General features: G+C 30.8%; 1 protein-coding gene across 1 annotated transcript in view; it reads left to right on the forward strand.

Moving 5' to 3' along the window:
* Ninac (STKc_myosinIII_N_like and MYSc_Myo21 domain-containing protein ninaC) overlaps positions 1-13938 on the forward strand; it is a 1002000-nt gene that overhangs the window by 16367 nt on the left and 971695 nt on the right. The window contains 1 exon segment of the mRNA XM_074259010.1: positions 208-389. Within this exon segment, the coding sequence (XP_074115111.1) occupies positions 208-389 (182 nt within the window).

Raw genomic sequence — 13938 nt, forward strand, 5'->3', positions numbered from 1 at the left:
AAACCATTTTCTCAAAGTATGACTATGCGATGGCGACTGCAACAAAAATTAATGACAAGCAATATGTATTAATTAGTATCTTACTTATCGTATACGGACAATTCGAATTCATTCCATTCACAATAAATTTCATTGCTTCCTTGATTATTTCATTACTAACTTGAATATCTATAACAGATTCATAATAATGGTTTTACTTTTCTATAGGTCACAATAAAGTCGCAATCAAAATCCAAGTTCTAACGTCCGAAACTCAAGATTTAATAATCGAAGAGTACAAAGTTCTTCGGGATTTGAATAATCACCCTAATGTTCCACACTTCTACGGTATTTATCGCAATCGATGTGGAAGATCTAATAAAAGAGATGAAATTTGGCTTGTTATGGAGGTAAGTTTAAGTTGAGAAATATTATATTTCAAGGTTCTTTTATGTGCCAAATCGAGCGACTTCAGTGCATCCTACTCCTTCATTACTATGGAGCTTTAGAAAAAATATTTAAACTGTTTCATATTGAATTTGCCATTTTTTGATTCTCAAATCCCTATAGTTTAATCAAAAAAAGACAAGATCGAAAAAAAATTGATTAAAAGTCGATACTGAAAATGATGAAATACTAGGACCTGGATAGTTTGTGGAGTTCAAATTATTAAACAACTTCGTTGTTATTATTTATATATATATAAATAATTGTAAATATCACTAATTTTACTTTCACATAAATATTTTTCACAGTTAAGTTTATTTATTCGTAGCTGGAATCACAATTAGTAAGCAATAACGCGATAGAAATATAATAAAGCTTGGTTAAGCATGCACAAGCCATGCGGTCGAGAAGTCAAGTCTCCGAAATCGCTGCAACCATGCTAAAAAGCACAGAATAATGTAACTGATCACTGCGGAATAAGTCAAAAAAATTACTGAAACTCATAACCTTCGAACGGCTTGACCGATTTCATCGAAGATTCGGTACTCCAGAACACACTCTGCAGAGAGGAGTCTGGTGTACCGAGGCTTCGAATGGTACAATGACTTACCAAATAATATAAAAAGTGAGAAGGGGAAGGAATAGATTAAAAATTTATAAAATTAATATTAAAAATTATACCATAGAAAAGTATTTTTAAGAGCTTGCCATTAAAAATTTTGTATTTTTGTATGATAGCAATTTTGCTAATAAATAAATATATTATCGCGGTTGCTGCCATTCAAAGAAACTTTACCAAACATAGATTTTAAATATAATTTGGACCGATTCAAGCAGGTGGATTTTGAGAAATTTCAAAAAAACTACAAAAGAAAATTATTTCAAAGGTGGTTTTTTTGGAATTACTTTTAAACGCCTCTACTGATCCTTTTCGAGAACTAATCAGCTCTTAACATAAAAAAAACCACGTCGATCGCTGCGAGCCCGATCAAAATCGGTTCATTAGTTCGTGAGTTATCGTTGTCGAAAAAAAAAAAAAAAAAAAAAAAAAGTTTTTTTGCTCGACGGGCAGAAAGCGTCTTCAATTTTCGGCCCTCTATGCTAAACAAAGTTGCCGCTTTCTGCCTCTGTCGAGCGAGAAAATGGTATACCTTCCACGGGAAGTAAAATAAGAAAGCCTCAGATCACATGTTTGTCAACCTCGGCTCCGCCTCGGCCGACAATTACGTATGGAATAAGCGAGAAGTTGGAGGAATGGTCTTTTGGGTCAACTGTTTTCCTAATTTTTTTCTCTTATACGAACAGTTTTTTTTCCCTTATCCAATTTTTCGAGTCTGTAAAGTTTAATGTTAATTTTCTGGTTTTCACGACTAGAATCTTTAGTGTTCAGGATGGAAGGGTAAACTTTATTTTTTGGCACTTTGCCGGTAGTTAACTCTGCTGTAGTAGATTTTCTATTGCAAGGGCTGGGAAGTGAGTATTCTCTTTCTGGTACCTTGCTGGCGACTGAATTCTTAGATGATTGCGGCGTTGGTAATTCTAAAAATCTGCTTTTATCCAGGTTCCACGCTTCTATCCAATCCCATACGGCTTTATGCTGATGATTATCAAATTTTGGTAGACCCTAGATTGGGATATTAATTGTAAAATATAAAAATTTAATTAATTCAAATGAATATAAGTAAATAATGTAATTACTTCAACATGATTACTTTAATTAATTTACAAATAAAATAACTAATTTACATAAAAAATTAGAATTTACTTACATTGTTTAGCGACTAGGTATTTTATAAAATAATTTTTCAGTAATGTTGCTTGCGGAACAGTAATTTCTCGATTTGGACAATAATCAGCCCAAATTTCTATCCACAGTTTGACATCCAGGCTAGTCATAGACTTAAATGCTTCGTCGAGCCTTTCAATGTGTTCTAGAAGCTTCCTGTGAAACACAGTCTGAAACATGTTGCCAGAAAAAATGATTATGTTATACCGTATGATACTGTGATACTTCTCGATCATCGAATTCATCGAAACCAGTAAAGTCTTAAAGATACCACGGCTTAAGCTAATAGCTTTAATTATTTTTAATTGTTATTCATCATTCAATCTTCCTAGTACTTTATTCTTTTTATGATGCAGCCAATGTTTTAAAAAATCCTAATATAAATAAGAATTTTTCCATATAGGTCCATTGCCTAGCTGAGACCGTAATATAAAAAGGGTGCCATTCGGCAGCCGAAATGGAAGTGGATTTCATTTTTATTTATTAATTAAAATTACAATTAGATTTTAAGATACGATTTTTTTCTTGCTAAAGAAGTTTTACTTCGGAGAAGTGTACTCTGATCACATAATCTTTATTTTTGTATTGAATGATTGAGTAATTAGATATAAAATTATAAATACATTTGATTTTTAACCCTTATAAAACTTAAATCAATATTTTGCTTTCCTCCCCCTCTCTACGTGGTAAAAGTCTACTGGAGACCCACCACGTAAAAGAAAGGGGATACATCTTAACACACAGTACCTCATGGGTGATGTAGAAATCTGTGTAATGACGAAGTTACTGGCTAATTCACTGCTTCATGGATGAATCACGTTTAACAACTTTACTTTCGATTCAAATAAATTTTTTTCTACTATTAAATTTACTTTCAGAACGTTTTCATCTCTCAGATTTCGCTGTTAAATAGAAAAATAGAAGGCAAAGAATTATTGTACTTTCGTACTTTTCAATCAGTTTTGTGTAGACAAAACGACTGCAAGCGTAAAATTTCTTAAAAATGTTCATGAGATGGATATTTATTGCTTTAGAAAAAAATGAATGCACATAAATTGATGCTTAATTCTTCAGCTTTCAGATGCATTATACAGAAATCGGATATCTTGACACATTCAAAAGTTATTTGAAGAAAAGGTAGTGAAAGTATCAAATTTTCAAAATTTCAGAATTTTGAAATGATATTATTTCTAAACTATTTAACCGATTAAGCTCATAGTTGAACTTGCCCGTCCTAAAAGTCTATAAAATAAGTACGTTGATTTTAGTTCAGATCCCTTGAGAATTCTCCACGCTATCGTCGTGACAAGCCGCGTTATAGCGTATATATATATATATATATATATATATATATATATATATATATATATATATATAATTAGGGTGCTTTTTTTTGCGACTATTTTTTTTCTCGCTCCCATCCCGAAATTTTGTTGGAAATACACCCAAAAAAATTCCCTGAAAGTTTGAGCCCTTAATATTAATATTAAGTACTCCTACACAGCGTGTGAAGATTTCCCATTTGAAATATACGAGAACTTTCATTTTTTTTTTTAATTTCTATAGCTCAGTGGCATTTCATAGCATCGCTTTGAACATGGGCGGATTTTTTTCAGAATTGAATGCTCTACAAAAGTGTCCATTGTCGCGAAGTCGTAACTCATACTGGTGGGGTAGTACGGACCGCCAAACCGAATTTTTCATAGAATTCTTGTTTTTTCACTCATTATCTCATAAACAACAAGACATACAGAAAAAATGTAAATGATAATTTTGTAGGAAATTCAATTCTCTACAAAAAAGGTCCATACCACCAAATCACTAAGATCGATATTTTCTGAGATATTAGTCATTGAAGTTTACGTAGCATTGAATTTCCACAAAATGTTGAATCAAATCTTAAAAAATATTGATTTTTTTATTCGAATCATAATTATAATTAGTAATTACTTATTGACTAAGTTGCAAATTCAACGAAAAAAATTTTTAATTGTATTTTTCTGAAGTTTTTTTATTTTTAAATAAATTACTAAGATATCAGGTCTATGTAACTTTGAACTCAACTACATGTATGATCAAATACGATAAATTAAATATTTTACAGCATTTTCTTTATGCTGTAAGTTGATTTAGTACACAGTTTGTTGCAAACGGTAATGCTGTACTGTTTGAAAAACTTTATGTCGTTCATCTTCATTGCGGGTGAAAGCTTCATTGAATCTTTGAGTCAGAGCTACTCCTCGCTCAGCAGTATCATTTACAACTTTTAACTTTTTGAATGTTTCAGAACATTTTTGGTACTCAAAATTTGATTCCCAAGTATGAAATTCAGAATTTAAAAATTCATATGAAAGGTTAAACTGTTTAAAGATGAAAACTGAATTTGGTGTCACAAAATCACTGATGTTTTTTTCACTGAGTGAAGTAATTGTTTTGTAAGGCTCTGAGTAATGCTTATTCGATTGCTTTACAGCGGGAATACCATTAATTTTTTTTAGTAATTTTCAATTTTTCTTCTAGTAATACTGTATTATCAAACAGCGCCAAGCAAGCAAGTTGTTCATGCAAATACCATAGATGTTTAGATAATTTTTCAAGAGCTGCATTAGCGATTTCCGGATGAATTTTTCGATGTTCGATAAGATCTTTTACTAATTGTAAGTTTAAGTTTGGGGCTTTTATCGCATATGGAGCAGTAAACCATATTTTCACGTAAAATAATACAACAAAAACACAAATTTTTCGCAAAGCATCTGTTTCTTTCGCTGGTACTTTAAACTGCTTACGAAATAAATATATCTTGAAACAATAAAGAGCTTTTGAAAGCCATCTTGCATGGTGACAAGCGCCAGGGGCTTTAAATTGAACTTTATCACCTCCACCACCTAAAAAGATACTGCTTAGTTCCAGTAATTCTTTATAGTCGTCTCCTGGATGATGATTCTTATTGAAAAATATGAAAAGAAAGAAAAATAAAAAAGTGAGAAAACTGTAATCATTATCAGCAACCAATGGGTTTCTTTGATAGTGAATGATAATGTAATTAGTTAAATTTGTAAATAAAATTAATGAAAAAATACACTTTGTACAATATTCGAGCAAAAAGATATTTGAAATTTATCAATTAAAAACTTATAAGTCCTTAATACACACAAAAATGAGTCAAAAACTAGTTCATCATTTAAATACACAATTATTAATGTAAAATTGAATTAATTCATACCTTTAATTGATTGTCAATAAAATCGAGAATGTCTTTTTTTTTGTCATTCAAAATGTCGGTAATATGTTCATCATTGGAACCGATTTCATATACTACATTATCAATGTTATCCCAATTGTCTCTAAATCGTTTGAAAATAGGTACATTTGGACCATTTGTGGCTGGCCAAGCAACCTCTGCTACATTTCGTAACATCAACTCTGACGTATGATGACGACAAACAAGGTATAATAAATCACGACCAATTTTTTTCTCTAGTAAAGGACAAGCACCTTTGGTGTCACCTTAAAAAAAAACATCTGTTTTGATTGAAATGGTTGATAAAAATATACACTAGTCACAAAAATTATGGGACATAAAAAAATTCTAAATTTTTGTGTATTTTTCAACGAGCTGTAACTCCGAATAAAATGATCGCAGAGCAAAAACAGAAAACAAGCAAATAGTTGCTCTAAGTGTCTAGTTTTCAGATACGATCATGACAATTTTTTATCACGTTTAAGTCTGAAGAAATCCTAAGGAAACTATAAAAAAAAAAATTTTCCAAATTTTTTCTAGTCTAAAAAAAAGTCTACTGGCTTCAAAAATGTTTTTTCATTCTTTTACTCAAAAGCTCTTTAAGAAAATTTAATGCCCGTTTATTTGACAGAATCAAAAAGCCTGTGAGATGATTTGCCGCGGAGTTATCGTCATCAAAGCAAAAAAGTTCTTTTTACTTTTGATAAACAATAACTCTGGGAATAATGATCGTATGTGAAATCAAAAAGGGTTTCGAAAACTACACGATATTTTCTATGAGATGCAATGAATTGTTTTTGACGAGAAAATTTTTTCTGAATTGAAAATTTTGACTGAAAAAAAGACAAAAATTTGCATAATTAAAGATATTTGGATAACTTGGTATAACTTTGGATAAAATGGATGAACGAAAAATTTCATGGGTAATTTTTTAACCTTAAAGTATCTCCTAAAATCCCTGGAAAATTCAAAGTGCTGCGATTTTTTGTTCCATAGTGTCCCGAAGCTTCAAATTTTTTGTTTTCGCAAAAATCGTCATTGTGAGCAATTTCTCAATTTTTATATATTTTCTTGAAATTTTTTTTGTTTTTTTTTCAAATTTCTAAAAAATCAATCTTTTTGATCGAAAAAATAAAGATTCTTAAGAAAAAAATCTTTTTCATTGAGATTTGAATTTTCAATTAAAAAAATTTTTTTTTGTCAAAAGCCATTCTCTGAATCTCATAGAAAATATCGTGTAGTTTTTAAAACTCTCCTTCAATTTCTCATACGACCATTATTCCAGAGTTATTAATTATCAAAGTTAAAAAGAACTTCTTTGCTTTGATTGACGATAACTCCGCGGCAAATCATCGCACAGGCTTTCTAATTCTGTCAAATAAAAGGACATTAAATTTTTGCAAGCGTTTTTGAGTGAAAGAATGGAAAAACATTTTTGAAGCACGTAGACCTTTTTTTAGACAAGAAAAAATTTGGAAAATTTTTTTTCTTGTAGTTTCCTCAGCATTTCTCCAGACTCAAACGTGATAAAAAAATTGTCATGGTCGTATCTAAAAACTAGACACTTAGAGCTACTATTTGCTTTTTTTTGTTTTTGCTCTACAATCATTCTATTCGAAATTACAGCTCGTTGAAAAACACCCAAAAATTTTGACTTCTTATTATATCCTTTAATTATTATGACTAGCGTAGGTTTGAAAATGTAATTTAACAATCTGACAATATAGCTGTGTTTGAAGCAGTCGTATCGAAACACATTCCTTTAATATTATCGCAAATATTGCGTGTCGTCAGAGCCTGAAATACGGCTGAAGCTTGACTTATACCTGTGCCGTCAGAAAGCAACGGAGCTTCTAAAAATTTTTCACCACTTATTCCTGAAATGTGTATCGAAAGCCGTTCTTCTTTTGATGTTCCTTGTCCTGTAGGTAGCATTTTTCCATCCCAATGAACTACGCAAGATTCGTCGATTTCTTCTTTTTTAATTGCATCGACAATTTCTTCTCTCTTAGAAATACGTGCATTGCGAATAGAAGAATAACTCACATTATATTTATCAATATCTAATCCCAGACTTTCTATAACAGCTGCAATGATAAACATTGCATCTCTATCACTAGTTCCAGTGCGATCTAAAGCTGATACAAGTTCTGGAGTTAAAATATTGATTTTTTTCTTTTACGAGGTACAGGGAGTTCATTCTCAAAATCAGAATATGTTCGTTTCAACCCACTGGAATTTGATGATAGACTACAAAAACTTGCTGGCATCGAATGTTGCGATAATTTCATGCCTAAAATAATTTTTTCAGAATTAAATAAATAAACCCAATCGATTAAAACATTTTTCAAATTTTATATTCAGCTTCTGTTATTCAGAAGCAAAGATATTCTTTGAATTGAGTTTCCGTCAATTTTACCCAATAAAAATAAGATAAAATGATATGTATTTTAAATTTATTGGTTACAGTGACTTCAATTTTTTAATAGCGTGGGGATTTTCGACTGCAAAAAAATCGAAAACAAATTTTTCGAAGTTATACTTCTTTTGGCGCGTTAGATTAAATTAAATAAATTTTGATTTATCTCACTTATTCAGATTTACTTGATAGAAATTTTACCAAAAATGATAGACTAATAATTAGAAAAAAAAATTATCAATCTAGAAACAAATTTTAAAATATTGAAAAATTAGATAGAATTCAATTTTCAGAAAATGAGGTTAAGAAAATTAGAATTTTAATGCGAATTAAATTTTACAAGTAAGTAGAAATAATATGAGTCTAAATTATAAGAAATTGTTTTCGATTATTAAAAAATGATTGATTGTTGAGCTTGATAATTTATAGTTGCCCTTGTGGAAATAATTCTCTGAAAAAACTCTTGACAAGTCTTTATAACTCTGAATAAGACTTTTCGAAATTCTTCACATCCCTAACTAAGTGAAGGAAAGACTTAATAAGTCTTCAAAACTCTGCAATACTCTTCAAAAGTCAAATTTTCCCTGCAATTTCGGAATTTCTCAAAGAGTTATTAAGACTTGATAAGACTTGTTCAGTTTTACAGGAAAAGAAGAAAATATTTCTTTTCAAAAAAATTACGTATCAGAATTAAATAAAACTATAAAAAAGAATTAATGCATGTTTTAAAAAAATTTTTTTTAAATAATATTTTCATCACGAAAATACTTTGATGGGCATCGAATCACTCATAGTTGAGCAAGTCAAAACATCAACAGCAAATGAAGTGCACTTGCTGTTGGAAACAGATATTACTCAAAGAGTAAATCCAATCGGTATTTAATTTGGACTATCAAATATTAAAGTCAACTTTCTAGGTAGGAAAGAATTTTCTAACCACATGCCACCTATTAGAAACTAAGAACACTCAAAGATTCTAACTGTAAATTCGTAAACTAAAATATGTTAGGTATCAATTAATTCCAGCAGATAGCGTGTGGATAGAAAATTCTTTCCTACCTAGAAAGTTGACTTTAATATTTGATAGTCCAAATTAAATACCGATTGGATTTACTCTTTGAGTAGTATCTGTTTCAACATCAAGTGCACTTCATTTGCTGTTGATGTTTTGACTTGCTCAACTATGAGTGATTCGATGCCCATCAAAGTATTTTCGTGATGAAAATATTATTTAAAAAAAATTTTTTTAAAACATGCATTACTTCTTTTTTATAGTTTTATTTAATTCTGATAAGTAATTTTTTTGAAAAGAAATATTTTCTTCTTTTCCTGTAAAACTGAACAAGTCTTATCAAGTCTTAATAACTCTTTGAGAAATTCCGAAATTGCAGGAAAAATTTGACTTTTGAAGAGTATTGCAGAGTTTTGAAGACTTATTAAGTCTTTCCTTTACTTAGTTAGGGATGTGAAGACTTTCGAAAAGTCTTATTCAGAGTTATAAAGACTTTTCAAGAGTTTTTTCAGAGAATTATTTCCACAAGGGTGTATGTGAGAAGAAACTAACCAAATTCGTCTGTATTGTTCTCATTATCTTCATTTGCTATCTCCTGTTCAGTATCAGATTTATTCTGAAAAGTTTCCACCGGCAAGAAAGTAGTAACGGGCGAGTGAAGATTGCTTTTTCCCTTTTGACACTCATTCAGAAACTGTTGCTGCGCTTTTGGCAAATTCTTAACCATTGTGGAATTGGAAATATCGAACAATTTATCTAGTTTTTGGTTAAACTTTTCAACATTCTGTTTTTGTGCTTTCGATCTTTTTTCCCTCTTATGATGTGTCTTCACTTTTATATATTCGGCATAAAATTTATCCAACTTCGCAAGACTGTGCTGAGGACGTATAGTTGGAATCTTGAAACTAGCCCAAATAGTATTAGTATCGTTAATAACACTAGTAGCACTATTTCGAATAGTTAATTTTAAAGACTGATGTTTATACATAAACAAATTCAGTAAGTCACGATACGAAGGCAGCTTATTATTATTTATTTGGCTTCTTTCAAATCCAATTAAATAATTCCAAGTTTTATTACCAATTTTTTCACTCATTTTAATGATTGTTAAAGTCGATCTAACCTCAAATTTAACAAAGTATACATACAACGGCGTCACACTGATCAATGCACACTAAGCTTTGTTCTTACTCTCGCGGGATTAGTATGCGAAAACAAAGAAAGCGCTGCAATTAAAGGGGAGATTTGTTGAACGCATTCAAGGTCAAGTGAAAGCTCAGTAGTACTACTAGAGCAATAAAAATAAACCGCAATTAATCTGTATCATAATACACAGCAACAAAGAAACATCCCATATTCTTCGTAATGATCATACACAATATATTTTTAGCTAGAATTTCATTAAAATTGAATTATTAAATGATAAATTCAAATATTATGGTGTGATTTAAATGAGAAATTTATTTAAAAATAAAAAAACTTCAGAAAAATACAATTAAAAATTTTTTTCGTTGAATTTGCAACTTAATCAATAAGTAATTACTAATTATAATTATGATACGAATAAAAAAATCAATATTTTTTAAGATTTGATTCAACATTTTGTGGAAATTCAATGCTACGTAAACTTCAATGACTAATATCTCAGAAAATATCGATCTTTGTGATTTGGTGGTAAGAACCTTTTTTGCAGAGAATTGAATTTTCTACAAACTTATCATTTACATTTTTTCTGTATGTCTTGTTGTTTATGAGATAATAAGTGAAAAAACAAGAATTCTATGAAAAATTCGGTTTGGCGGTCCGTACTACCCCACGAGTATGAGTTACGACTTCGCGACAACGGACACTTTTGTAGAGCATTCAATTCTGAAAAAAACCCGTCAATGGTCAAAGCGATGCTATGAAATGCCACTGAGCTATAGAAATTAAAAAAAAAAATGAAAGTTCTCGTATATTTCAAATGGGAAATCTTCACACGCTGTGTAGGAGTACTTAATATTAATATTAAGGGCTCAAACTTTCAGGGAATTTTTTGGGTGTATTTCCAACAAAATTTCGGGATGGGAGCGAAAAAAATAGTCGCAAAACAAAAAGCACCTAATATATATATATATATATATATATATATATATATATATATATATATATATATATATATATATATATATATATATATATATATATATATATTAGGGTGGTCATTAAAAATTAAATTTCTTGAAGCGCCCCCTAAAAAGCTTCCTTTTGATGAAAAAAGACTGAAAAAATTTTTTATAATTTTTTTAATCCAAGACAACACGTGCCTCAAGCCGATTTAAGTTAATTTTTGGGTATAATAATGTTTTTTGAGGATTTATAATAATAAATAAAATTTCATACAAAATACGAACAATCAGAGAACCCAAATTCATGAGAATACAATAGTTAATGAAAATTACAATAAATATTCAGAACTGTAAGATCTGTTTATCGAAAAAATTGATGATACTTTAATAACATTTTTATTTTATGACAAAATTTATACAAATTTAATTGTAGTCATTAGTTTTCATCATTCCATTCTTTAAGTAAACTTTCTTTCGTTGTCTTGATCCCTTTGCTTTTGTAATCATCTAAAATTTGAATGAGGAATTGCTTTTGTGAATAAATCGTTGTTTTCTTGCATTAGTTTAACACCTCGTTCTGCAACATCGTTAATGACTGATAAATTTGTTACAGCCGTCAAACAATCTTGATAATTAGAGTCTTCGAACTATTTTTCACAATTTTCAGTCAACCAGTTCGTATTTAGTCCTAGTTTATGGAAAAAATTAATAGAAGTTGCGTCAATAAACTGTTCTAATCTTTGGTCTAATAATTTTGGGATATCTGCAGGAGATACTATAGCCTTCCTAAGAACTTGTTCATTATTGTCTAATAAATCAGGTTCATCTGCATTTTGTGAGAATTCAAAGACTTTTTTAAACATTTTCTGTTTCGTTTCTGAATCTACATCATCATCGAATAAAACCAATAAACGATTTTCAGGATTTAAATACCACCAATGGTTTAAAATTTTATCTAAAGCACTCTCGTAAAATTTTTGTCAATCGGTTGAAAGTTACAAATAGATTTGATCAACTGAAAATCACAGTTTGGTGCCTTAATCGATGATGTAGCGGTGAACCATATTCATTAATAAGTTTTCACAACAAACACGCAAATCATCAGGCTTTTTTCTTCCGTAGACTTTAGTTTAAAAGTAAATCGTAACAGAAATATTTTCAACGAATATATCGCCTTAGCCATCCACCTGGCCTGATGCATAGCTCCAGGAGTATGAAACGTGATGTTATCAGGTATTATTCCAATAAATAGCAAGCTTAAGGGATAGAAATTGTGATAATATTGTCAATATAGAAATCAAGGGATCCGCTATTCCACTTTTAAATTGAGTTAGGTCTAATTTATCCCACTCTTTCTTGAATCGAGCAAATATAGGCACATTTGGTCCAGAAACATTAGTTAACTTACTGTCAAATACAGCTCTCAATACAACTTCAAATATATGATGTCTGCATGGCAAAATAAGAAGATCTTTCTCTAACAAATGTTCAATTAAACCTGCTGCACCATTATATTCTCCAGTATTCGATACAGTAGTATCACAACATAAACCGACTACTAAATCACTGACTCCATACTCTTGAAGAGCATCAGAAACTGCATTTGCCATTGCTCGGCCTGTAGCATTTTCTAACGGTGGTATCGATAGAATTTTAATTTCATTTTCAAAGGAAACTACACTTCTCACAAAAATTAAGGGAGCAGAAAAAAAATCCAAATTTTTGGGGGATTTTCAACAGGCTGTAACTTATACAAAAATGGTCGTACAGCAAAAAAAAGCAAATTGTAGCTCTAAGTGTTTTGTTTTTGGATCTGAGTTTGAAAATTTTTTTTTGAAAATATTTTTCGAGTAATCATAAGAAAACCACCGAAAAAAAAATTTTCGAAATTTTTTTGGTTTTTTTTTTTAATCTACGGACGTGGAAAAAATTTTTTCGACTCAACCTCCATATGGACCGGAAAGCTTGTTTATTCAGATTTAATTTCGTTTTTTTAAAATCTCAATACGAGCATTTCTCGCTGAGATATCGATGTTTGAATGGAAAAAGATCATTTTGTCTTTGATTACCAATATCTCAGCAACCAATGATTGCACAGATATTTTGAGGTTGGTTTTAAAAACATGAATAAATTCTCTACAAGGATTGGCAATTGAATTTTGAAAAAAAAATTTTTTTTCAATCATTACATGAATTTGAAAAAGCATCCAAAAAAGGGCTTTTTGTCGTTTTTTGGAAAATCAAGCGCCCAATCAAAAATATTGCGGGAACCACTGACGTTAAGTGTGCCACTTACTGTTCAATATACCCACAAAAACCCTACAAAGTTTCAATTCAATCCAGCCAACCGTTTTTTTTTCCCACTTGATCGAATTTTTGAAAAAATTAAAGGAGCAAGAATTTCGCTCTGAAAATGTCATAATTTTTATCAAAAATGAAAAAAATTTTCGTTACAAACTAACGTTCATAAATTGGGATAATTCTGGCGCAATCGGCGCTTCAGGATATCCCAGACGTGCTCGATAGGGTTAAGATCAGGGCTTACCGCTGGATGCCTTAACAACGTTATGTCGTGTCTTTGGAAAAACCGACGGGTGACGTTTGCTGTGTGAGGCCGGGCATTGTCTTGCATAAAAATAAAACCTCTAGTTTGCTGCCGTAGAGGCAAGACAGCAGGTCGTAAGATCTGATTAATGTAACGCGTAGCGTGTAGATTTTCGTGGACGATTACCAAAGGAGTTCGTGAAAATCTCGAAACTCCTCCCCAAACCATCACCGACCCTCCGTTGTAAGCAGCTACCGGTCGAGTGAAGTTACGTGAAAAACGCTCTCCCTGACGGCGCCAAACTCTGGGTCTTCGGTCATTTCTAAACAGGCATACCCGACACTCATCAGAAAACAAAACATTGTTCCATTGCCTTACGGTCCAATGAACATGTTGACGAA

The sequence above is a fragment of the Cotesia typhae genome, unplaced genomic scaffold (assembly GCF_013202065.1).
Source record: "Cotesia typhae breed Kobodo isofemale line unplaced genomic scaffold, CoteBio_Ctyphae contig_17, whole genome shotgun sequence".
In the NCBI taxonomy this organism is placed as follows: domain Eukaryota; kingdom Metazoa; phylum Arthropoda; class Insecta; order Hymenoptera; family Braconidae; genus Cotesia; species Cotesia typhae.